This window comes from Oncorhynchus gorbuscha, linkage group LG16, assembly GCF_021184085.1.
Source record: "Oncorhynchus gorbuscha isolate QuinsamMale2020 ecotype Even-year linkage group LG16, OgorEven_v1.0, whole genome shotgun sequence".
Classification (NCBI taxonomy): domain Eukaryota; kingdom Metazoa; phylum Chordata; class Actinopteri; order Salmoniformes; family Salmonidae; genus Oncorhynchus; species Oncorhynchus gorbuscha.
In genome coordinates this window covers 39,904,812-39,923,502 of record NC_060188.1, presented here as the reverse complement: position 1 = coordinate 39,923,502, position 18,691 = coordinate 39,904,812, and the positions used below count along the sequence as shown (strand labels likewise).

The 18,691-nt window shown below is 43.6% G+C and overlaps 1 protein-coding gene across 1 annotated transcript; it reads left to right on the top strand.

Annotated features, from left to right (window-relative positions):
• Nucleotides 1–5,981: 5,981 nt before the first annotated feature.
• On the top strand, nt 5,982–6,724 carry LOC123998859 (D(1)-like dopamine receptor). The gene has a single exon (XM_046304071.1). It carries the CDS (start codon nt 5,982–5,984, stop codon nt 6,579–6,581), a length of 600 nt encoding a protein of 199 aa, XP_046160027.1. The 3' UTR covers nt 6,582–6,724.
• The last annotated feature ends 11,967 nt before the right edge of the window (nt 6,725–18,691 follow it).

Sequence of the window (18,691 nt, the reverse complement as noted above, 5' to 3'; positions counted from 1 at the left end):
TCTCATCCTTAACCACTGCGTGGAGTCCCTCCAGAAAACGAGCGAGCAGCGCCGGCTCGTTCCACTCACTAGAGGCAGCAAGAGTGCGAAACTCAATAGAATAATCCGTTATGGACCGTTCACCTTGGCATAAGGAAGCCAGGGCCCTAGAAGCCTCCCTACCAAAAACTGAACGGTCAAAAACCCGAATCATCTCCTCTTTAAAGTTCTGGAACTTGTTAGAGCAATCAGCCCTTGCCTCCCAGATAGCTGTGCCCCATTCTCGAGCCCGGCCAGTAAGGAGTGAAATGACGTAAGCAACCCGAGCTCTCTCTCTAGAGTATGTGTTGGGTTGGAGAGAGAACACAATCTCACACTGCGTGAGAAAGGAGCGGCACTCAGTGGGCTGCCCGGAGTAGCAAGGTGGGTTATTAACCCTAGGTTCTGGAGGCTCGGCAGGCCAGGAAGTAACAGGTGGCACGAGACGTAGACTCTGGAACTGTCCAGAGAGGTCGGAAACCTGAGCGGCCAGGTTCTCCACGGCATGGCGAGCAGCAGACAATTCCTGCTCGTGTCTGCCGAGCATGGCTCCTTGGATCTCGACGGCAGTGTAACGAGCGTCTGAAGTCGCTGGGTCCATTCCTTGGTGGAGAGCAGGTGTCTGAGTCTGCTAGGTTCAAGTGCCTTCCCGAGGCAACCTGCAGTTCTTGATCGAGTCTCCAGTCTGTTCTCGTCATTACGAGTGGAATTATGTCTTATGTTTGTAGAATTACTTTACTGGATTAAAGACTCTGTTTTCGCCAAGTCGCTTTTGGGTCCTCATTCACCTGCATGACATCACCACATACTTTTGGAGAGATTGGAAACCCAAATTGGTCTACATGGACATGTTCTGGCCTGGTTTAGATCTTATCTGTCGGAAAGATATCAGTTTGTCTCTGTGAATGGTTTGTCCTCTGACAAATCAACTGTAAATTTCGGTGTTCCTCAAGGTTCCGTTTTAGGACCACTATTGTTTTCACTATACATTTTACCTCTTGGGGATGTTATTCGAAAACATAATGTTAACTTTCACTGCTATGCGGATGACACACAGCTGTACATTTCAATGAAACATGGTGAAGCCCCAAAATTGCCCTCGCTAGAAGCATGTGTTTCAGACATAAGGAAGTGGATGGCTGCAAACTTTCTACTATTAAACTCGGACAAAACAGAGATGCTTGTTCTAGGTCCCAAGAAACAAAGAGATCTTCTGTTGAATCTGACAATTAATCTTAATGGTTGTACAGTCGTCTCAAAAAAAACTGTGAAGGACCTCGGCGTTACTCTGGACCCTGATCTCTCTTTTGAAGAACATATCAAGACCATTTCGAGGACAGCTTTTTTCCATCTACGTAATATTGCAAAAATCAGAAAATTTTGTCCAAAAATGATGCAGAAAAATTAATCCATGCTTTTGTCACTTCTAGGTTAGACTACTGCAATGCTCTACTTTCTGGCTACCCGGATAAAGCACTAAATAAACTTCAGTTAGTGCTAAATACGGCTGCTAGAATCCTGACTAGAACCAAAAAATGTGATCATATTACTCCAGTGCTAGCCTCTCTACACTGGCTTCCTGTCAAAGCAAGGGCTGATTTCAAGGTTTTACTGATAACCTACAAAGCATTACATGGGCTTGCTCCTACCTATCTCTCTGATTTGGTCCTGCCGTACATACCTACACGTACGCTACGGTCACAAGACGCAGGCCTCCTAATTGTCCCTAGAATTTCTAAGCAAACAGCTGGAGGCAGGGCTTTCTCCTATAGAGCTCCATTTTTATGGAACGGTCTTGCTACCCATGTCAGAGACGCAAACTCGGTCTCAACCTTTAAGTCTTTACTGAAGACTCATCTCTTCAGTGGGTCATATGATTGAGTGTAGTCTGGCCCAGGAGTGGGAAGGTGAACGGAAAGGCTCTGGAGCAACGAACCGCCCTTGCTGTCTCTGCTTGGCCGGTTCCCCTCTTTCCACTGGGATTCTCTGCCTCTAACCCTATTACAGGGGCTGAGTCACTGGCTTACTGGGGCTCTCTCATGCCGTCCCTGCAGGGGGTGCGTCACCTGAGTGGGTTGATTCACTGTTGTGGTCATCCTGTCTGGGTTGGCACCCCCCCATGGGTTGTGCCGTGGCGGAGATCTTTGTGGGCTATACTCAGCCTTGTCTCAGGATGGTAAGTTGGTGGTTGAAGATATCCCTCTAGTGGTGTGGGGGCTGTGCTTTGGCAAAGTGGGTGGGGTTATATCCTTCCTATTTGGCCCTGTCCGGGGGGTGTCCTCGGATGGGGCCACAGTGTCTCCTAACCCCTCCTGTCTCAGCCTCCAGTATTTATGCTGCAGTAGTTTGTGTCGGGGGGCTAGGGTCAGTTTGTTATATCTGGAGTACATCCCCTGTCCTATTCGGTGTCCTGTGTGAATCTAAGTGTGCATTCTCTAATTCTCTCCTTCTTTCTTTCTCTCTCTCGGAGGACCTGAGCCCTAGGACCATGCCCCAGGACTACCTGACATGATGACTCCTTGCTGTCCCCAGTCCACCTGACTGTGCTGTTGCTCCAGTTTCAACTGTTCTGCCTTATTATTATTCGACCATGCTGGTCATTTATGAACATTTGAACATCTTGGCCATGTTCTGTTATAATCTCCACCCGGCACAGCCAGAAGAGGACTGGCCACCCCACATAGCCTGGTTCCTCTCTAGGTTTCTTCCTAGGTTTTGGCCTTTCTAGGGAGTTTTTCCTAGCCATCGTGCTTCTACACCTGCATTGCTTGCTGTTTGGGGTTTTAGGCTGGGTTTCTGTACAGCACTTTGAGATATCAGCTGATGTACGAAGGGCTATATAAATCAAATTTGATTTGATTTGATTTGATGCTCCAGATACTCAACTAGTCTAAAGAAGGCCAGTTTTATTGCTTCTTTAATCCGAACATCAGATTTGAACTGTGCTAACATAATTGCAAAAGGGTTTTCTAATGATCAATTAGCATTTCAAATTATAAACTTGGATGAGCTAGCACAACGTGCCACAATGAGCCTCTGTAAGTCTATGTAATTTTTTAAATGTTTTTTTTTTCAAATCAGCCGTTTCCAGCTACAATAGTCATTTACAACATTAACAATGTCTACACTGTATTTCTGACCTATTTTATGTTATTTTAATGGACAACATTTTTTGCTTTTCTATCAAAAACAAGGACATTTCTAAGTGACCCCAAGTCAGTGTACATTATATACACTGCTCAAAAAAATAAAGGGAACACTAAAATAACACATCCTAGATCTGAATTAATGAAATATTCTTGACTTCGGTGATGTCATTTACAAATTAGCTTCCAACACTCTACTCAACAAATTGGATGCAGTCTATCACAGTGCCATCTGTTTTGTCACCAAAGCCCCATATACTACCCACCACTGCGACCTGTATGCTCTCGTTGGCTGGTCCTCGCTACATATTCGCCGCCAAGCCCACTGGCTCCAGGTCATCTATAAGTCTTTGCTAGATATAGCTCCGGACCATCATTCTATCTCCACTCCACAGCATCTCCACCCCCACTTGTCTCCAATTCCACATCCCAACCCTCAGCTTCCCCCAGCCCATCCCATCGATCTCTGCTGGCCACCCTCTTCGGGCTTCTATGCAACACATATCTTTCAACTATGCTGTGATGTTTAACATACAATTTCAATCTAATCGGATAGAATCCACAGATTGCGAGTTGAAGATAAATACTTTTACTACGAGTATTAGTATATCAGTAATTGACTGACCTGATATCCTAACAGTACTATTATCTTAGCATTTTTAGCCATTCCTGAATCTGAGACCAGAAACAGGCTACCTGAGGGCAATACCAAAATAAATGGTCTATTGATTCTGTATCCTCACAACAAAATCTGCAGAGCTTCGATGATTTTATGCCCCAATTTATGCCCCAATTTGATATAATAATTTTAGCTGAAAAGCAAGAAGTCTTGAATCTTGCATTGTTTTATATATCAACTCATACACCCCCTGTACCATGGAATCGGTACATCAAAAATCTCTTCCCAACTATTTTGCAATCTGTATGGCACAGGTGTCAACATCCTGGTCCTCAAATGAAACTGGTATACTTTCCTATTTATGCTATTTTTTAATTCTTCCACCAGTTTTGATCCTTTATATTGCGCAGACAGACCAGTTCCCTACCTCATCCATTTTTGGGGTAATGCTGTAATCAATTGGTTGTGCTCTTGGATTGAGCAGACCTTCCTGTACAATTCTGATACCTCCATGAAGGACATAACTTTACCATTCCAATTTACAATATAATTTAAGAACAAAATACCCTTTTCAAACATCTTTCCCATACATACAGGTATTTCATCAACCAGCACATTTGAGTTCAGCCGTAATATTTGTTCTATCTTTCAGGGGGATGAAATTGAAATTGTAGACAGCTCTCCAATGCTTGTTTTAAAAAGAGAGATACTTTGAAAAAAATATCATTATTAATTAATCGAAAATGAGACATGGCAATTTGCACAAAGGCAAAAAGGCAGTGGTGTTTGTTTACCTGCACTCTGTGGTTTGAGATTTAATGAGCTAGTGTAGTTTAGTGGGCTCCTGTCACATGAATCGCAATGTCAATATTTAATTTCAAACTAATGGTATGGTGGATGACACATGAGTGCTGCAACACTGAAGAGCCTCCGTTAGAGAAAGTAGTATTGACTTCTGCACCAGAAATAGTTATTTTCAGTCTCCAAGAGTGCTGCCTGTCGAGGGTTCACTGCTTCCAAGTTAGGGTGAAATCATACATCTGATAGCACTTAGAAGAAATCATCCTCAACAACCGTGGCAGTCCTCACAAATACCATAAAAAATATGCAACAGAGTGCTTTAAGCTTTCATACAATGTTCACTCTCTCTCTCTCTCTCTCTCTCTCTCTCTCTCTCTCTCTCTCTCTCTCTCTCTCTCTCTCTCTCTCTCTCTCTCTCTCTCTCTCTCTCTCTCTCTCTCTCTCTCTCTCTCTCTCTCTCTCTCTCTCTCTCAATAAATCACACAAAGTGGTTTACTTCATATAGAGCACTGAGTGGTATTAGTTTTGTTCTGTGGCCTTTGATGAATTTTGGCAGCCAGATACAGAAAAGGAAATAGATTCTGACACTTGCAGTATGGGTGAAAGCCAGCTCATTGCTTCTGCTTCTGTGATGAACAATGGGCTGTCATTCCCTCATCAGTACCAATCCTAATGTCATGCTCTCTTCAGACAGTCAGCCTATACGTTTGCCAGTGGCAGAGCTGTATCTGCATCAATAATGGCATTTTGCAATACAATAATTGTTGATTGTTAAAGACCCACTGCAGCAATTAAAAAAAAACTTTTCTCGATGAAAAACAATATCTCACTTACAAATACAATAATGTACACACAATTAAGGGTAAAAAAGTGTGTTTTTTAAACACAAATGCAAACTTCAAGGAGTAGGTCATTCAAGGAGTTGGTCTGATGGTGCCCTCTGATGTCATCGGCCTCATTGCTTGCGGGATCAATAGAGGAGCAATAGATTTGTGCCATTTCATAAGGATACCTGGACCACATTGAGATGTGCCTTTTGTTAAAGGGAAATTCCATCCTGGCTCTGCAACAGCATTTAGTCATTACTATATTAATAACATTACGTTTTTGTAATAAACATCAAAATGATCCAAACCACAAGCTATAAAGAGTGCATTGTCATTTCACTGGTAGAATCAGGAAGTTTCAACTACCTGTGTATTTATCTGCTCATAGTGAACCACAAAGTCCGGCATTCATAACGAATGCAGAAAACGTCCACTAGGTAGATGGGGCGTGCCCACAAACTTGGATGAGGGTGTTATTTACTTCAAACAAACAACACAGAGTCATCTCATAACTTCTGTAGGCAATATTTTTTTGTTTGTTATTCACTAACATTTGACATCATGTGCAGTATGGGGAACAACTCCAACATGGAGACGGAGAGCTCCTTCAAGATGTCTTTCAAAAGAGAAACCAAAGTCCTAGAGACCCTCTCTGTCATAATGGGGGTGTTTGTATGCTGCTGGCTGCCCTTCTTTATCCTCAACTGCATGGTGCCCTTCTGTGAGGCCAACAGCACCTCTGATTTCTTCTGCATTAGCCCTGCTACATTTGACGTCTTCGTCTGGTTCGGCTGGGCCAACTCCTCACTCAACCCCATCATATATGCCTTCAACGCGGACTTCCGCAAAGCATTCTCCATCCTGCTGGGCTGCCACAGACTCTGCCCGGGCAGCAATGCCATAGAGATAGTGAGCATCAACAACAATGGAGCTCAGCCACCTGCGTCCCAGTATCAGCCTAAAGGGCACATTCCCAAGGAGAGAAACAATGCCACCTATGTGATTCCCCACAGCATCCTGTGTCAGGAGGAGGAGCCGCAGAAGAAGAATGAGGTTGGGATTAAGACCTTGGAGAAACTGTCCCCGCCTCTTCCTGAAAACTTGGACAGCGATGCAGATGTGATTAATCCTATAACTCAGAACGGCCAACACAAAACTGTGAGATGTTGATTGGTGTATGTATTGGTATACAAAAATAGAAGGAACCCACAGAGGGAGAGACCAGGCAGAATGCCTAGCAAATGTGTGGGGTATACAAACGGAGCTTCACTGCAAACCTTAAATCTCTAATCACTATGGAAATCTACAGAATGTTTCAAATGAAGCACAATGAGCCTCAAGCCTCAAACAACCATAAAGCAACGTTAACTATTCATGAAAATCGCAAATGAAATGAAAGAAATATATTCACTCACAAGCTTAGCCTTTTGTTATTAACAACACTGTCATCTCAGATTTTCAAAATATGCTTTTCAACCATAGCTACACAAGCATTTGTGTAAGAGTATTGACAGCTAGCATAGCATTAAGCCTAGCATTCAGCAGGCAACATTTTCACAAAAACAAGAAAAGCATTCAAATAAAATCATTTACCTTTGAAGAACTTCGGATGATTTCAATGAGGAGACTCTCAGTTAGATAGCAAATGTTCAGTTTTTCCAAAAATATTATTTGTGTAGGAGAAATCGCTCCGTTTTGTTCATCACGTTTGGCTAAGAAAACCCACCGAAAATTCAGTCATTACAACGCCAAACTTTTTAAAAATGAACTCCATAATATCGACAGAAACATGGCAAACGTTGTTTAGAATCAATCCTCAAGGTGTTTTTCACATATCTATTCGATGATAAATCATTCGTGGCAGTTGCGTTTCTCTTCAGAAGCAAATGGAAAAATACACGCAGCTGGAGATTACGCAATAATTGCGACGGAGGACACCAAGCGAGCACCTGGTAGATGTAGTGTAAAATGGTCAATCTTCCAATGATATGCCTACAAATACGTCACAATGCTGCAGACACCTTGGGGAAACGACAGAAAGTGTAAGCTTATTCCCTGGCGCATTCACAGCCATATAAGGAGACATTGGAACACAGCGCCTTCAAAATCTGGGGCATTTCCTGTTTGAAATTTCATCTTGGTTTCGCCTGTAGCATCAGTTCTGTGGCACTCACAGATAATATCTTTGCAGTTTTGGAAACGTCAGAGTGTTTCCTTTCCAAAGCTGTCAATTATATGCATAGTCGAGCATCTGTTCGTGACAAAATATCTTGTATAAAACGGGAACGTTTTTTATCCAAATAATTAAAAGAGCGCTCCCTATATCGAAGAAGTTAATGCAACCGCTGCGTCAGATTTCAAAAAAGCTTTACCGAAAAAGCACACCATGCAATAATCTGAGTACTGCGCTCAGACAACAAAACAAGCCATACAGATATCCGCCATGTTATGGAGTCAACAGAAGTCAGAAATAGCATTATAAATATTCACTTACCTTTGATTTTCATCAGAATGCACTCCCAGTAATCCCAGTTCCATAACAAATGTTTGATTTGTTCGATAAAGTCCATAATTTATGTCCAAATATCTACTTTTTGTTCTCACGTTTAGTACACAATCCAAACTCACGACAGGTGGGCAGGTCCAGGCTAAAGTTCAGACGAAGAGTCATATTACAGTTTGTAGAAACATGTGAAACGAAGTATAGAATCAATCTTTAGGATGTTTTTATCATAAATATTCAATAATGTTGCAACCGGAGAATTCCTTTGTCTGTAGAAATGCAATGGAACGAATGAGCGCGCGTGATCAGCTCATGCCACTCTGGCAGACCTCTGACTCATTCAGCTCCCATTCCCCCCTCCTTCACAGTAGAAGCATCAAACAAGGTTCTAAAGACTGTTGACATCTAGTGGAAGTCTTAGGAAGTGCAATATGACCCCATAGACACTGTATATTCGATAGGCAATGACTTGAAAAACTACAAACCTCACATTTCCCACTTCCTGGTTGGATTTCTTCTCTGGTTTTTGCCTGCCATATGAGTTCTGTTATACTCACAGACATCATTCCAACAGTTTTAGAAACTTCAGAGTGGTTTCTATCCAAATCCATATATATATATATATTCATATATTAGCAACTGGGCCTGAGTAGCAGGCAGTTTACTCTGGGCACCTTATTCATCCAAGCTACTCAATATTGCCCCCAGCCATAACAAGTTAAAGCAATTCACAACACACATAGAACAAGCCAGTCGGCAATTTGTGTAAGGTAAATTACAGTTTGTGGCAGCAAGAAGAGCCCCCAATATATTAATGCACACGGAGTCGTAGTGTAATGCTAACAAAACACAAGCACAACAAACCACGGGCGGAAGATACAGATCAACTGAACGCAGTGAGTGGAGCACTCAAGAGGAGGGGCCATGTGTCCAGCTGCTCCAGGCTGCAAACAGCAGTGAGTATACTTCCACACAAGATATTACACCTACCAGTAACTTAACAAACAAAGTTCAGAGACTTTGTGCGTACATCCATACGGACGTCCACCGAGAAAATGAAAGAGAATGTGATTCGCAGCCATGGGGTCTATATATCGGGGCGGACCCCAGTCGTGACACAGTTGTACACGGGAGAAAAATGTGTAAATCCTCACCTCGGATGTGATACCAATACAGTTGTTGTCGGAAGTTTACATACACCTTAGCCAAATACATTTAAACTCAGTTTTTCACAATTCCTGACATTTAATCCTAGTATCTTGTTTTAGGCCAGATAGGATCACCACTTCATTTTAAGAATGTGAAATGTCAGAATAATAGTAGAGAGAATGATTTATATCCGCTTTCATTTCTTTCATCACATTCCCAGTGGGTCAGAAGTTTACATACACTCAATTAGTATTTGGTAACATTGCCTTTAAAGTGTTTAACTTGGGTCAAACGTTTCAGGTAGCCTTCCACAAGCTTCCCACAATAAGTTGGGTGAATTTTGGCCCATTCCTCCTGACAGAGCTGGTGCAACTGAACCAGGTTTGTAGGCCTCCTTGCTTGCACACACTTTTTCAGTTCTGCCCACAAATGTTCTATGGGATTGAGGTCAGGGCTTTGTGATGGCCACTCCAATACCTTGACTTTGATGTCCTTAAGCCATTTTGCCACAACTTTGGAAGTATGCTTTGGGTCATTGTCCATTTGGAAGACCCATTTGCGACCAAGCTTTAACTTCCTGACTGATGTCTTGAGTTGTTGCTTCAATATATCCACATAATTTTCTTTCCTCATGATACCATCTATTTTGTGAAGTGCACCAGTCCCTCCTGCAGCAAAGCACCCCCACAACATGATGCTGCCACCCCAGTGCTTCACGGTTGGGATGGTGTTCTTCGGCTTGCTAGCCTCCCCCTTTTTCCTCCAAACATAACAATGGTCATTATAGCTAAACAGTTATATTTTTGTTTCATCAGACCATAGGACATTTCTCCAAAAAGTACAATCTTTGTCCCCATGTGCAGTGGCAAACCATAGTCTGGCTTTTTCATGGCGGTTTTGGAGCAGGTGCTTCTTCCTTGCTGAGCGGCCTTTCAGGTTATGTCGATATATGACTCGTTTTACTGTGGATATAGATACTTTTGTATCTGTTTCCTCCAGCATCTTCACAAGGTCCTTTGCTGTTGTTCTGGGATTGATTTGCACTTTTCGTACACCAAAATAGGTTCATCTCTAGGAGACAGAACAAATCTCCTTCCTGAGCTGTACAACGGCTGCGTGGTCCCATGGTGTTTATACTTGCATACTATTGTTTGTACAGATGAACGTGGTACCTTCAGGCGTTTGGAAATAGGTCCCAAGGATGAACCAGACTTGTGGAGGTCTACATTTCTCTTCTGAGATCTTGGCTGATTTCTTTTGATTTTCCCATGATGTCAAGCAAAGAAGCACTGGGTTTGAGGGTAGGCCTTGAAATACATCTGTTATGCAGGTGAATGAGGACCCAAAAGCGACTTGGCGAAAACAGAGTCTTTAATCCAGTAAAGTAATTCTACAAACATAAGACATAATTCCACTCGTAATGACGAGAACAGACTGGAGACTCGATCAAGAACTGCAGGTTGCCTCGGGAAGGCACTTGAACGTAGCAGACTCAGACACCTGCTCACCACGCAGCATCTGAGGGAAACACGACACGACAGGGCGATACACAGACACAGCACGGTGAACAATAGACAAGGATCCGACAAGGACAGAAGTGGAAAACAAGGGGAGAAATAGGGACTCTAATCAGAAGACAAAATAGGGAACAGGTGTAAAAAGACTAAATGAGTGAGTTAGGAGAATGAGGAACAGCTGGGAGCAGGAACGGAACGATAGAGAGAGGAGAGAGAGGGAGGGGAGAGAGAGGGATAGAAAAAGGGAACGAACCTTAAGACCAGCAGGGGGAAACGAACAGAAGGGAAAGCATAATGACAAGACAATATATGACAAAACATGACAGTACCCCCACTCACCGAGCGCCTCCTGGCGCTCTCGAGGAGGAACACTGGCGGCAACGGAGGAAATCATAGATCACAAACGGTCCAGCACGTCCCGAGAAAGAACCCAACTCCTCTCCTCAGGACCGTAACGGAAAACGATAAAAAGGGAAACTAGGGTACTACTCTAAAAAAAAAAATGAGACACGGGTAGAGAACTGAAAGCTTAAGAGCAAACAGAACCAAACAGGCCAGGAGAGTAACAACTAGGGACAGACTGAGACACAGCAAGGGCAGGAACAAGAACAGGAGAGATGCGATGGCAGGGAACAGACTGAGACCCAGCAAGACCAGGAGCAGAAGCAGAAAAAAATTACCAGACTTCTTCTGCGCGCAGTCTGAACACGCAGCCACGAAACGGCGCGTGTCACGCTCCTGAGTAGGCCACCAAAACCGCTGGCGAATAGAAGCAAGCGTACCCCGAACGCCGGGATGGCCAGCTAACTTGGCAGAGTGAGCCCACTGAAGAACAGCCAGACGAGTAGAAACAGGAACGAAAAGAAGGTTACTAGGGCAAGCGCGCGGCGACGCAGTGTGCGTGAGTGCTTGCTTAACCTGTCTCTCAATTCCCCAGACAGTCAACCCGACAACACGCCCAACAGGAAGGATCCCTCGGGATCGGTAGAAGCCACAGAAGAACTAAAGAGACGGGATAAAGCATGAGGCTTGGTGTTCTTAGTACCCGGGCAATAAGAAATAACGAATTCGAAACGAGCGAAAAACAACGCCCAACGAGCATGACGCGCATTCAGTCGTTTGGCAGAACGGATGTACTCAAGGTTCTTTTGGTCAGTCCAAACGACAAAAGGAACGGTCGCCCCCTCCAACCACTGTCGCCATTTGCCTAGGGCTAAACGGATGGCGAGCAGTTCGCGGTTAGCCACATCATAGTTACGTTCCGACGGTGACAGGCGATGAGAAAAATACGCACAAGGGTGGACCCCATCGTCAGTATCGGAGCGCTGGGACAGAATGGCTCCCACGCCCACCCCGACGCGTCAACCTCAACAATAAACGGTTTAGTGACGTCAGGTGCAACAAGGATAGGAGCGGATGCAAAACGCTTTGAAGAGAACAGGACAACAATCATACGACCGGTGAGGAGGAAGGGAGTTGGTTCTGGACCGACTGAAGACCGTGCGCAGACCATGATATTCCTCCGGCACTCCTGTCAAATCACCAGGTTCCTCCTGAGAAGAGGGGACAGAACAAACAGGAGAAATAGCAGACATTAAACACTTCACATGACAAGAAACGTTCCAGGAAAGGATAGAATTACTAGACCAATCAAAAGAAGGATTATGACACACTAGCCAGGGATGACCCAAAACAACAGGTGTAAAAGGTGAACAAAAAATCAAAAAAGAAATGGTCTCACTATGGTTACCAGATACAGTGAGGGTTAAAGGTAGTGTTTCATATAATATACTGGGGAGAGGACTACCATCCAAGGCAAACATGACCGTGGGCTCCCTAACTGTCTGAGAGGAATGTCATGTTCCCGCGCCCAGGCTTCGTCCATAAAACAGCCCTCTGCCCCAGAGTCTATTAATGCACTGCAGGAAGCTGCCGATCCGGTCCAGCGTAGATGGACCGGTAAGGTAGTACATGTACTTGACGGAGAGGACCGTCTAGTAGCGCTTATCAGTCGCCCTCCGCTTACTGATGAGCTCTGGCCTTTAACTGGACATGAAATGACAAAATGACCAGCGGAACCGCAATAGAGACAGAGGCGGTTGGTGATTCTCCGTTCCCTCTCCTTAGTCGAGATGCGAATACCCCCAGCTGCATGGGCTCAACACCTGAGTCAGTGGGGAAAGACGGTAGTGTCGGAGAGAGGGGAGACACAGTTAACGCGAGCTCTCTTCTATGAGCTCGGTGACGAAGATCTACCCGTCGTTCAATGCGAATAGCGAGTTCAATCAAAGAATCCACGCTGGATGGAACCTCCCGTGAGAGAATCTCATCCTTAACCTTAGCGTGGAGTCCCTCCAGAAAACGAGCGAGCAACGCCTGCTCGTTCCAGTTACTGGAGGCAGCAAGAGTGCGAAACTCTATAGAGTAATCCGTTATGGATCGATTACCTTGACATAGGGAAGACAGGGACCAGGAAGCTTCTTTCCCAAAAACTGAGCGATCAAAAACCCTTATCATCTCCTCTTTAAAGTTCAGATAATTGTTAGTACACTCAGCGCTTGCCTCCCAGATAGCTGTGCCCCACTGCCGAGCCCGACCAGTAAGGAGTGATATGACGTAGGCAATCCGAGCTCTCTCTCTTGAGTATGTGTTGGGTTGGAGAGAGAACACGATATCACACTGGGTGAGAAAGGAGCGGCACTTGGGCTGCCCAGAATAACATGGTGGGTTATTAACCCTAGGTTCCGGAGCTGGAAGAACCGGAAGTAGCTGGTGACACGAGACGAAGACTCTGATACTGTCCTGAGAGGTCGGAGACCTGAGCGGCCAGGGTCTCAAATGCCGAGCAGCAGACAATTCCTGCTCGTGTCTGCCGAGCATTCGAGTAGAGTAGAGAGAATCCATAGTCGCTGGGTCCATTCTTGGTCGGATCCTTCTGTTATGCGGGTGAATGAGGACCCAAAAGCGACTTGGCGAAAACAGAGTCTTTAATCCAGTAAAGTAATTCTACAAACATAAGACATAATTCCACTCGTAATGACGAGAACAGACTGGAGACTCGATCAAGAACTGCAGGTTGCCTCGGGAAGGCACCACGCAGCATCTGAGGAAACACGCAGACACAGCACAGACTCTGCAGGTTGCCTCGGGACACCTGCAGACTCAGACACCTGCTCACGCAGCATTCAGCACGGTGAACAATAGACAAGGATCCGACAAGGACAGAAGTGGAAAACAAGGGGAGAAATAGGGACTCTAATCAGAAGACAAAATAGGGAACAGGTGTAAAAAGACTAAATGAGTGAGTTAGGAGAATGAGGAACAGCTGGGAGCAGGAACGGAACGATAGAGAGAGGAGAGAGAGGGAGGGGGAGAGAGAGGGATAGAAAAAGGGAACGAACCTAATAAGACCAGCAGGGGGAAACGAACAGAAGGGAAAGCATAATGACAAGACAATATATGACAAAACATGACAACATCCACAGGTACACCTCCAATTGACTCAAATGATGTCAATTAGCCTATCAGTAGCTTCTAAAGCCTTGACATAATTTTCTGGAATTTTCCAAGTTGATTAAAGGCACAGTCAATTTAGTGTATGTGAACTTCTGACCCACTGGAATTGTGATACGGTGAGGGTAGCGGCAGGGTAGCCTAGTGGTTAGAGCATTGGACTAGTAACTGAAAGGTTGCAAGTTGCTCGCCTCCCTACCACTGAGGAAGTACAGCTCCCGCTCAGCCCAGTCAAAACTGTTCGCTGCTCTGGCCCCCCAATGGTGGAACAAACTCCCTCACGACGCCAGGACAGCGGAGTCAATCACCACCTTCTGGAGACACCTGAAACCCCACCTCTTTAAGGAATACCTAGGATAGGATAAGTATTCCCTCTCACCCCCCCCCCCCTTTAAGATTTAGATGCACTATTGTAAAGTGACTGTCCCACTGGATGTCATAAGGTGAATGCACCAATTTGTAAGTCACTCTGGATAAGAGCGTCTGCTAAATGACTTAAATGTAAATGTAAGTTCGAATCCCCAAGCTGACAAGGTACAAATCTGTCGTTCTGCCCCTGAACAGGCAGTTAACCCACTGTTCCTAGGCCGTCATTGAAAATAAGAATTTGTTCTTAACTGACTTGCCTAGTAAAATAAAGGTAAAATTAAATTAAAAATTAAAAATGAAATAATCTGCCTGTAAACAATTGTTGGAATAATGACTTGTGTCATGCACAAAGTAGATGTCCTAACCGACTTGCCAAAACTGTAGTTTGTTAAAAAGAAATTTGTGGAGTGGTTGAAAAACAAGTTTTAATGATTCCAACCTAAGTGTATGTAAACTTCCGACTTCAACTGTAAGCATTGAGACCCTTTGTTATGAGACTTGAAATTGATATCAGGTGCATCCTGCTTCCATTTATCACCCTTGATATATTTCTACAACTGGATTGTTGTCCATATGTGGTAAATTCAATTGATTGGGCATGATTTGGAAAGGCACATCTGTCTATGTAAGGTCCCACAGTTGACAGTGCATGTCAAAGCAATAACCAAGCCACAAGGACGAAGGAATTTTCTGTCGAGCTACGAGACAGGATTGTGTGGAAGGACAGATCTGAGGAAGGGTACCAAAATATTTCTGCAGCATTGAAGGTCCCTAAGAACACAGTTTCCTCCATCATTCTTAAATGGAAGAAGTTGGAACCACCAGCTCTTGTAGGGGAGGGCCTTGGTCAGGGATGTAATAATAATAATAATAATAATATATGCCATTTAGCTGACGCTTTTATCCAAAGCGACTTACAGTCATGTGTGCATACATTCTACGTATGGGTGGTCCCGGGAATCGAACCCACTACCCTGGCGTTACAAGCGCCATGCTCTACCAACTGAGCTACAGAAGGACCACGATGTGACCAAGAACCCAATGTTCACTCTGAAACAGCTTCAGATTTGAGAACCTTCCAGATGGTAGGGCTGGGCGATATGACAATATGTATTGTGTGACTGTATAAAAACGTCTATTGTTTCATATTATGCTCGTTTATTTCGTTGTGTCGCAAATCACACTCTTTATGGCAATATTTTGCGTCAATTGGATGACGTTTTGCGTTCTTCCACAACGTGTGGAAGGAAATTTGCAACACAAACAAACATGGAGGAGAGTGAATGTGACACGGAGACACGGAGCTCCTACCTAAAAGAGGGGCTACTTCATTCGCATGGACGTGGTTTAGGTATGAAAAGTCTGACACGGACCAGAGCCTGTCCCGACAACAGGCTCAAACACCATTAACCTCTTTTATCACCAACGCAAGAATCATGTGAAACAGTACAGAGTGTCTACGGATGAGACCTAAGAAAGTACAGCCGAGTGCTCAAAACAAACCCTTGACTTAGATGTTGCAAGAGGCGTCTGCCCGCGACACACCATGTGGCAAAGAATCACGAAGATGGAAGGAGATAACCGCTGCCTTTACAACTTACATCTGCAAAGACATGGCCCCAATTTACACGGTTGAGACACGGGGGTTTTGTGAGTTGGTGCTAACACTCGACCCAAGGTACCAAATGCAAATTTATGTGACACGTATTAATGCCAAAATAACATGCAAAACTGGTGTAGGGGATGGGTCCCAGGGACCCTGCGAGGCCATTATAGATTAAGGGGACCTTAAGATTCATATGTTTTGCTGCAGGCCGTATAATAGATACTGTTGCTATGTGTCTAAAAACTATTGTGGTTAAGCCCTAGCTGTTGCAAGAGTGTGCTTTCAGGCTAGATCTAGAGTCAAACCGAAACTAGAGAAAGAGAAGTTACCATTGTCTGGTTTTGACATTTTGATCTAGTGTGACAGTGGACAATGTTAATCAATTCAGAGAAGCTACTGTACTTGATTGCCTTATTATAAGGTAACCTCGGCTTTTGATACACACATGCATTGACGTAGGTGATCATACCACTTAGGGATTGATCACATGTATAAAATCAGCTGCGCCCTTAGGTGGGGTGCAGAACTTACTTTGTTTCCATTGTCATTTTCTGTCTGCAATTGCATTAATAAAGATTCAATTGGTTTACTTAAAGAAGATATTGTCTGATTGCTCATTTCCCCAATAAGCCAATGATTGACAAGTAACAAGGAACCTACCCCGACACAGGCAAGCCCCTCAAAATATATATATGTTTATTTTAGGCCTATATTTATTTTGTTTGCAACTATAGTTGAAGTGTTCTCTATTTACCTTTTTAGATTTTATACATTAATATTTTATATTTTGTTACATGCTTAACTGAAAATTTGCACAAAGGTTCTAAATTAAAGAAATAATCAAATACGAGTAAGTACCTTTTATTTGTTGAGTATAATTCATAATGTAATAAGAAATAGGCCTTTACAATGTGGTCATTTTATATAGACTATTTATTCATTGAATTTATAGAAAATGTGCTATATCGTGAAATGTATCGTTATCGGGATATGAAATATTGGGATATTGGCCATATCACCCAGCCCTACCCAAAGGACAGCCATATCTGCAGCACACCACAAAACAGGCCTTTATGGTAGAGTGGCCAGACGAAAGTCACTCCTCAGTAAAAGGCACGACAGCCCGCTTGGAGTTGGCCAAAAGGTACCTAAAGGACTCAGACCATGAGAAACAAGATTCTCTGGTCTGATGAAAGCAAAATTGAACTCTTTGGCCTGAATGCCAAGCGCCACATCTGGGGGAAACATGGCACCATCTCTACAGTGAAGCGTGGTGGTGGCAGCATCATGCTGTGGGAATGTTTTTCATGGCAGTGACTGGGAGACTAGTCAGGATCGAGGGAAAGATGGACGGAGCAAAGTACAGAGACATCCTTGATGAAAACTTGCTCCAGAGCGCTTAGAACTTCAGACTGGGGTGAAGGTTCACTTTCCAACAGGACAAAGACCCTAAGCACACAGCCAAGACAATGCAGGAGTGGCTTCGGGACAAGTCTCTGAATGTCCTTGAGTGGCCCAGCCAGAGCCTGGACTTGAATGTGATCGAACATCTCTGGAGAGACCTGAAAATAGCTGGGCTTCAACGCTCCCCATCCAACCTGACAGAGCTTGAGAGGATCTGCAGAGAAGAATGGGAGAAACTCCCCAAATACAGGTAGGCCAAGCTTGTAGCTTTATACCCAAGAAGAATCAAGGCTGTAATCGCTGCCAAAGGTGCTTCAACAAAGTACTGAGTAAAGGGTCTGAATACTTGTGTAAATGTGATATTTCTGTTTTTTATTCTTAATAAATTTGCACACATTTCTAAAAACCTGTTTTTGCTTTGTCATTATGGGGTATTGTGTGTAGAATGATGAGGAAAAACAATAATTGAGTACATTTTGGAATAAGGCTGTAACGTAACAAAATGTGGAAAAAGTCAAGGGGTCTGAATACTTTCAGAATGCACTGTACATGCAGAAAGATTTGATGTCTGCATTGACTCTGAAATTCACAGCAAATATGAAGAAAACAGAGCACTGGTCAGGGGTTTTATTGATCTATCCATTTCTCATAGTTTCTCTATATATTGTGTTGGTGTATTAATAATGTAATTACTAAAACATCTTGTTTCTTGTTCATCAATGATGATAGTAATTTAAGCTTGCAGCATATCATATTTTCATGATTACTTAATATGGGCTCCAGTAGATGGCCTCATTGTGCCTCACTGCAAAAATATTCTCTTCATGGTCAACTTCAAGACAATTTCACCATAAGATATTTGAATAATTCCATGGTTCGTTTTATTTTAAGTTTCATCAAAACCCTTGTATGCATACTGTGGTCAATGCGTTTGATAGTAGGCCTAGCTGTAATATTAATAATTATATAATTATACATCTAAATATCAATATTGAATATATTAGGCTACTGTATAAATAACTATGTAATTATACATCTAATATCAATATAGAAGAGTGAGTGGGCTTTAATAGGATCAAATAAGCACATTTCACCATGCTGAAGTATGAGCTGATTTTCTTAATGAGCGGAAGAAAAGCAGATGGGGACGTTTCCGACACCCTCTCATCTTCCCTCAATCTACAAGTGAGAGACTTCACTTCAGGCACGTCATTGCTGG

Bases quoted from the DNA above. Each gene is read 5' to 3' on its own strand.
- LOC123998859 (XM_046304071.1), top strand. From the start codon at position 5,982: ATGGGGAACAACTCCAACATGGAGACGGAGAGCTCCTTCAAGATGTCT.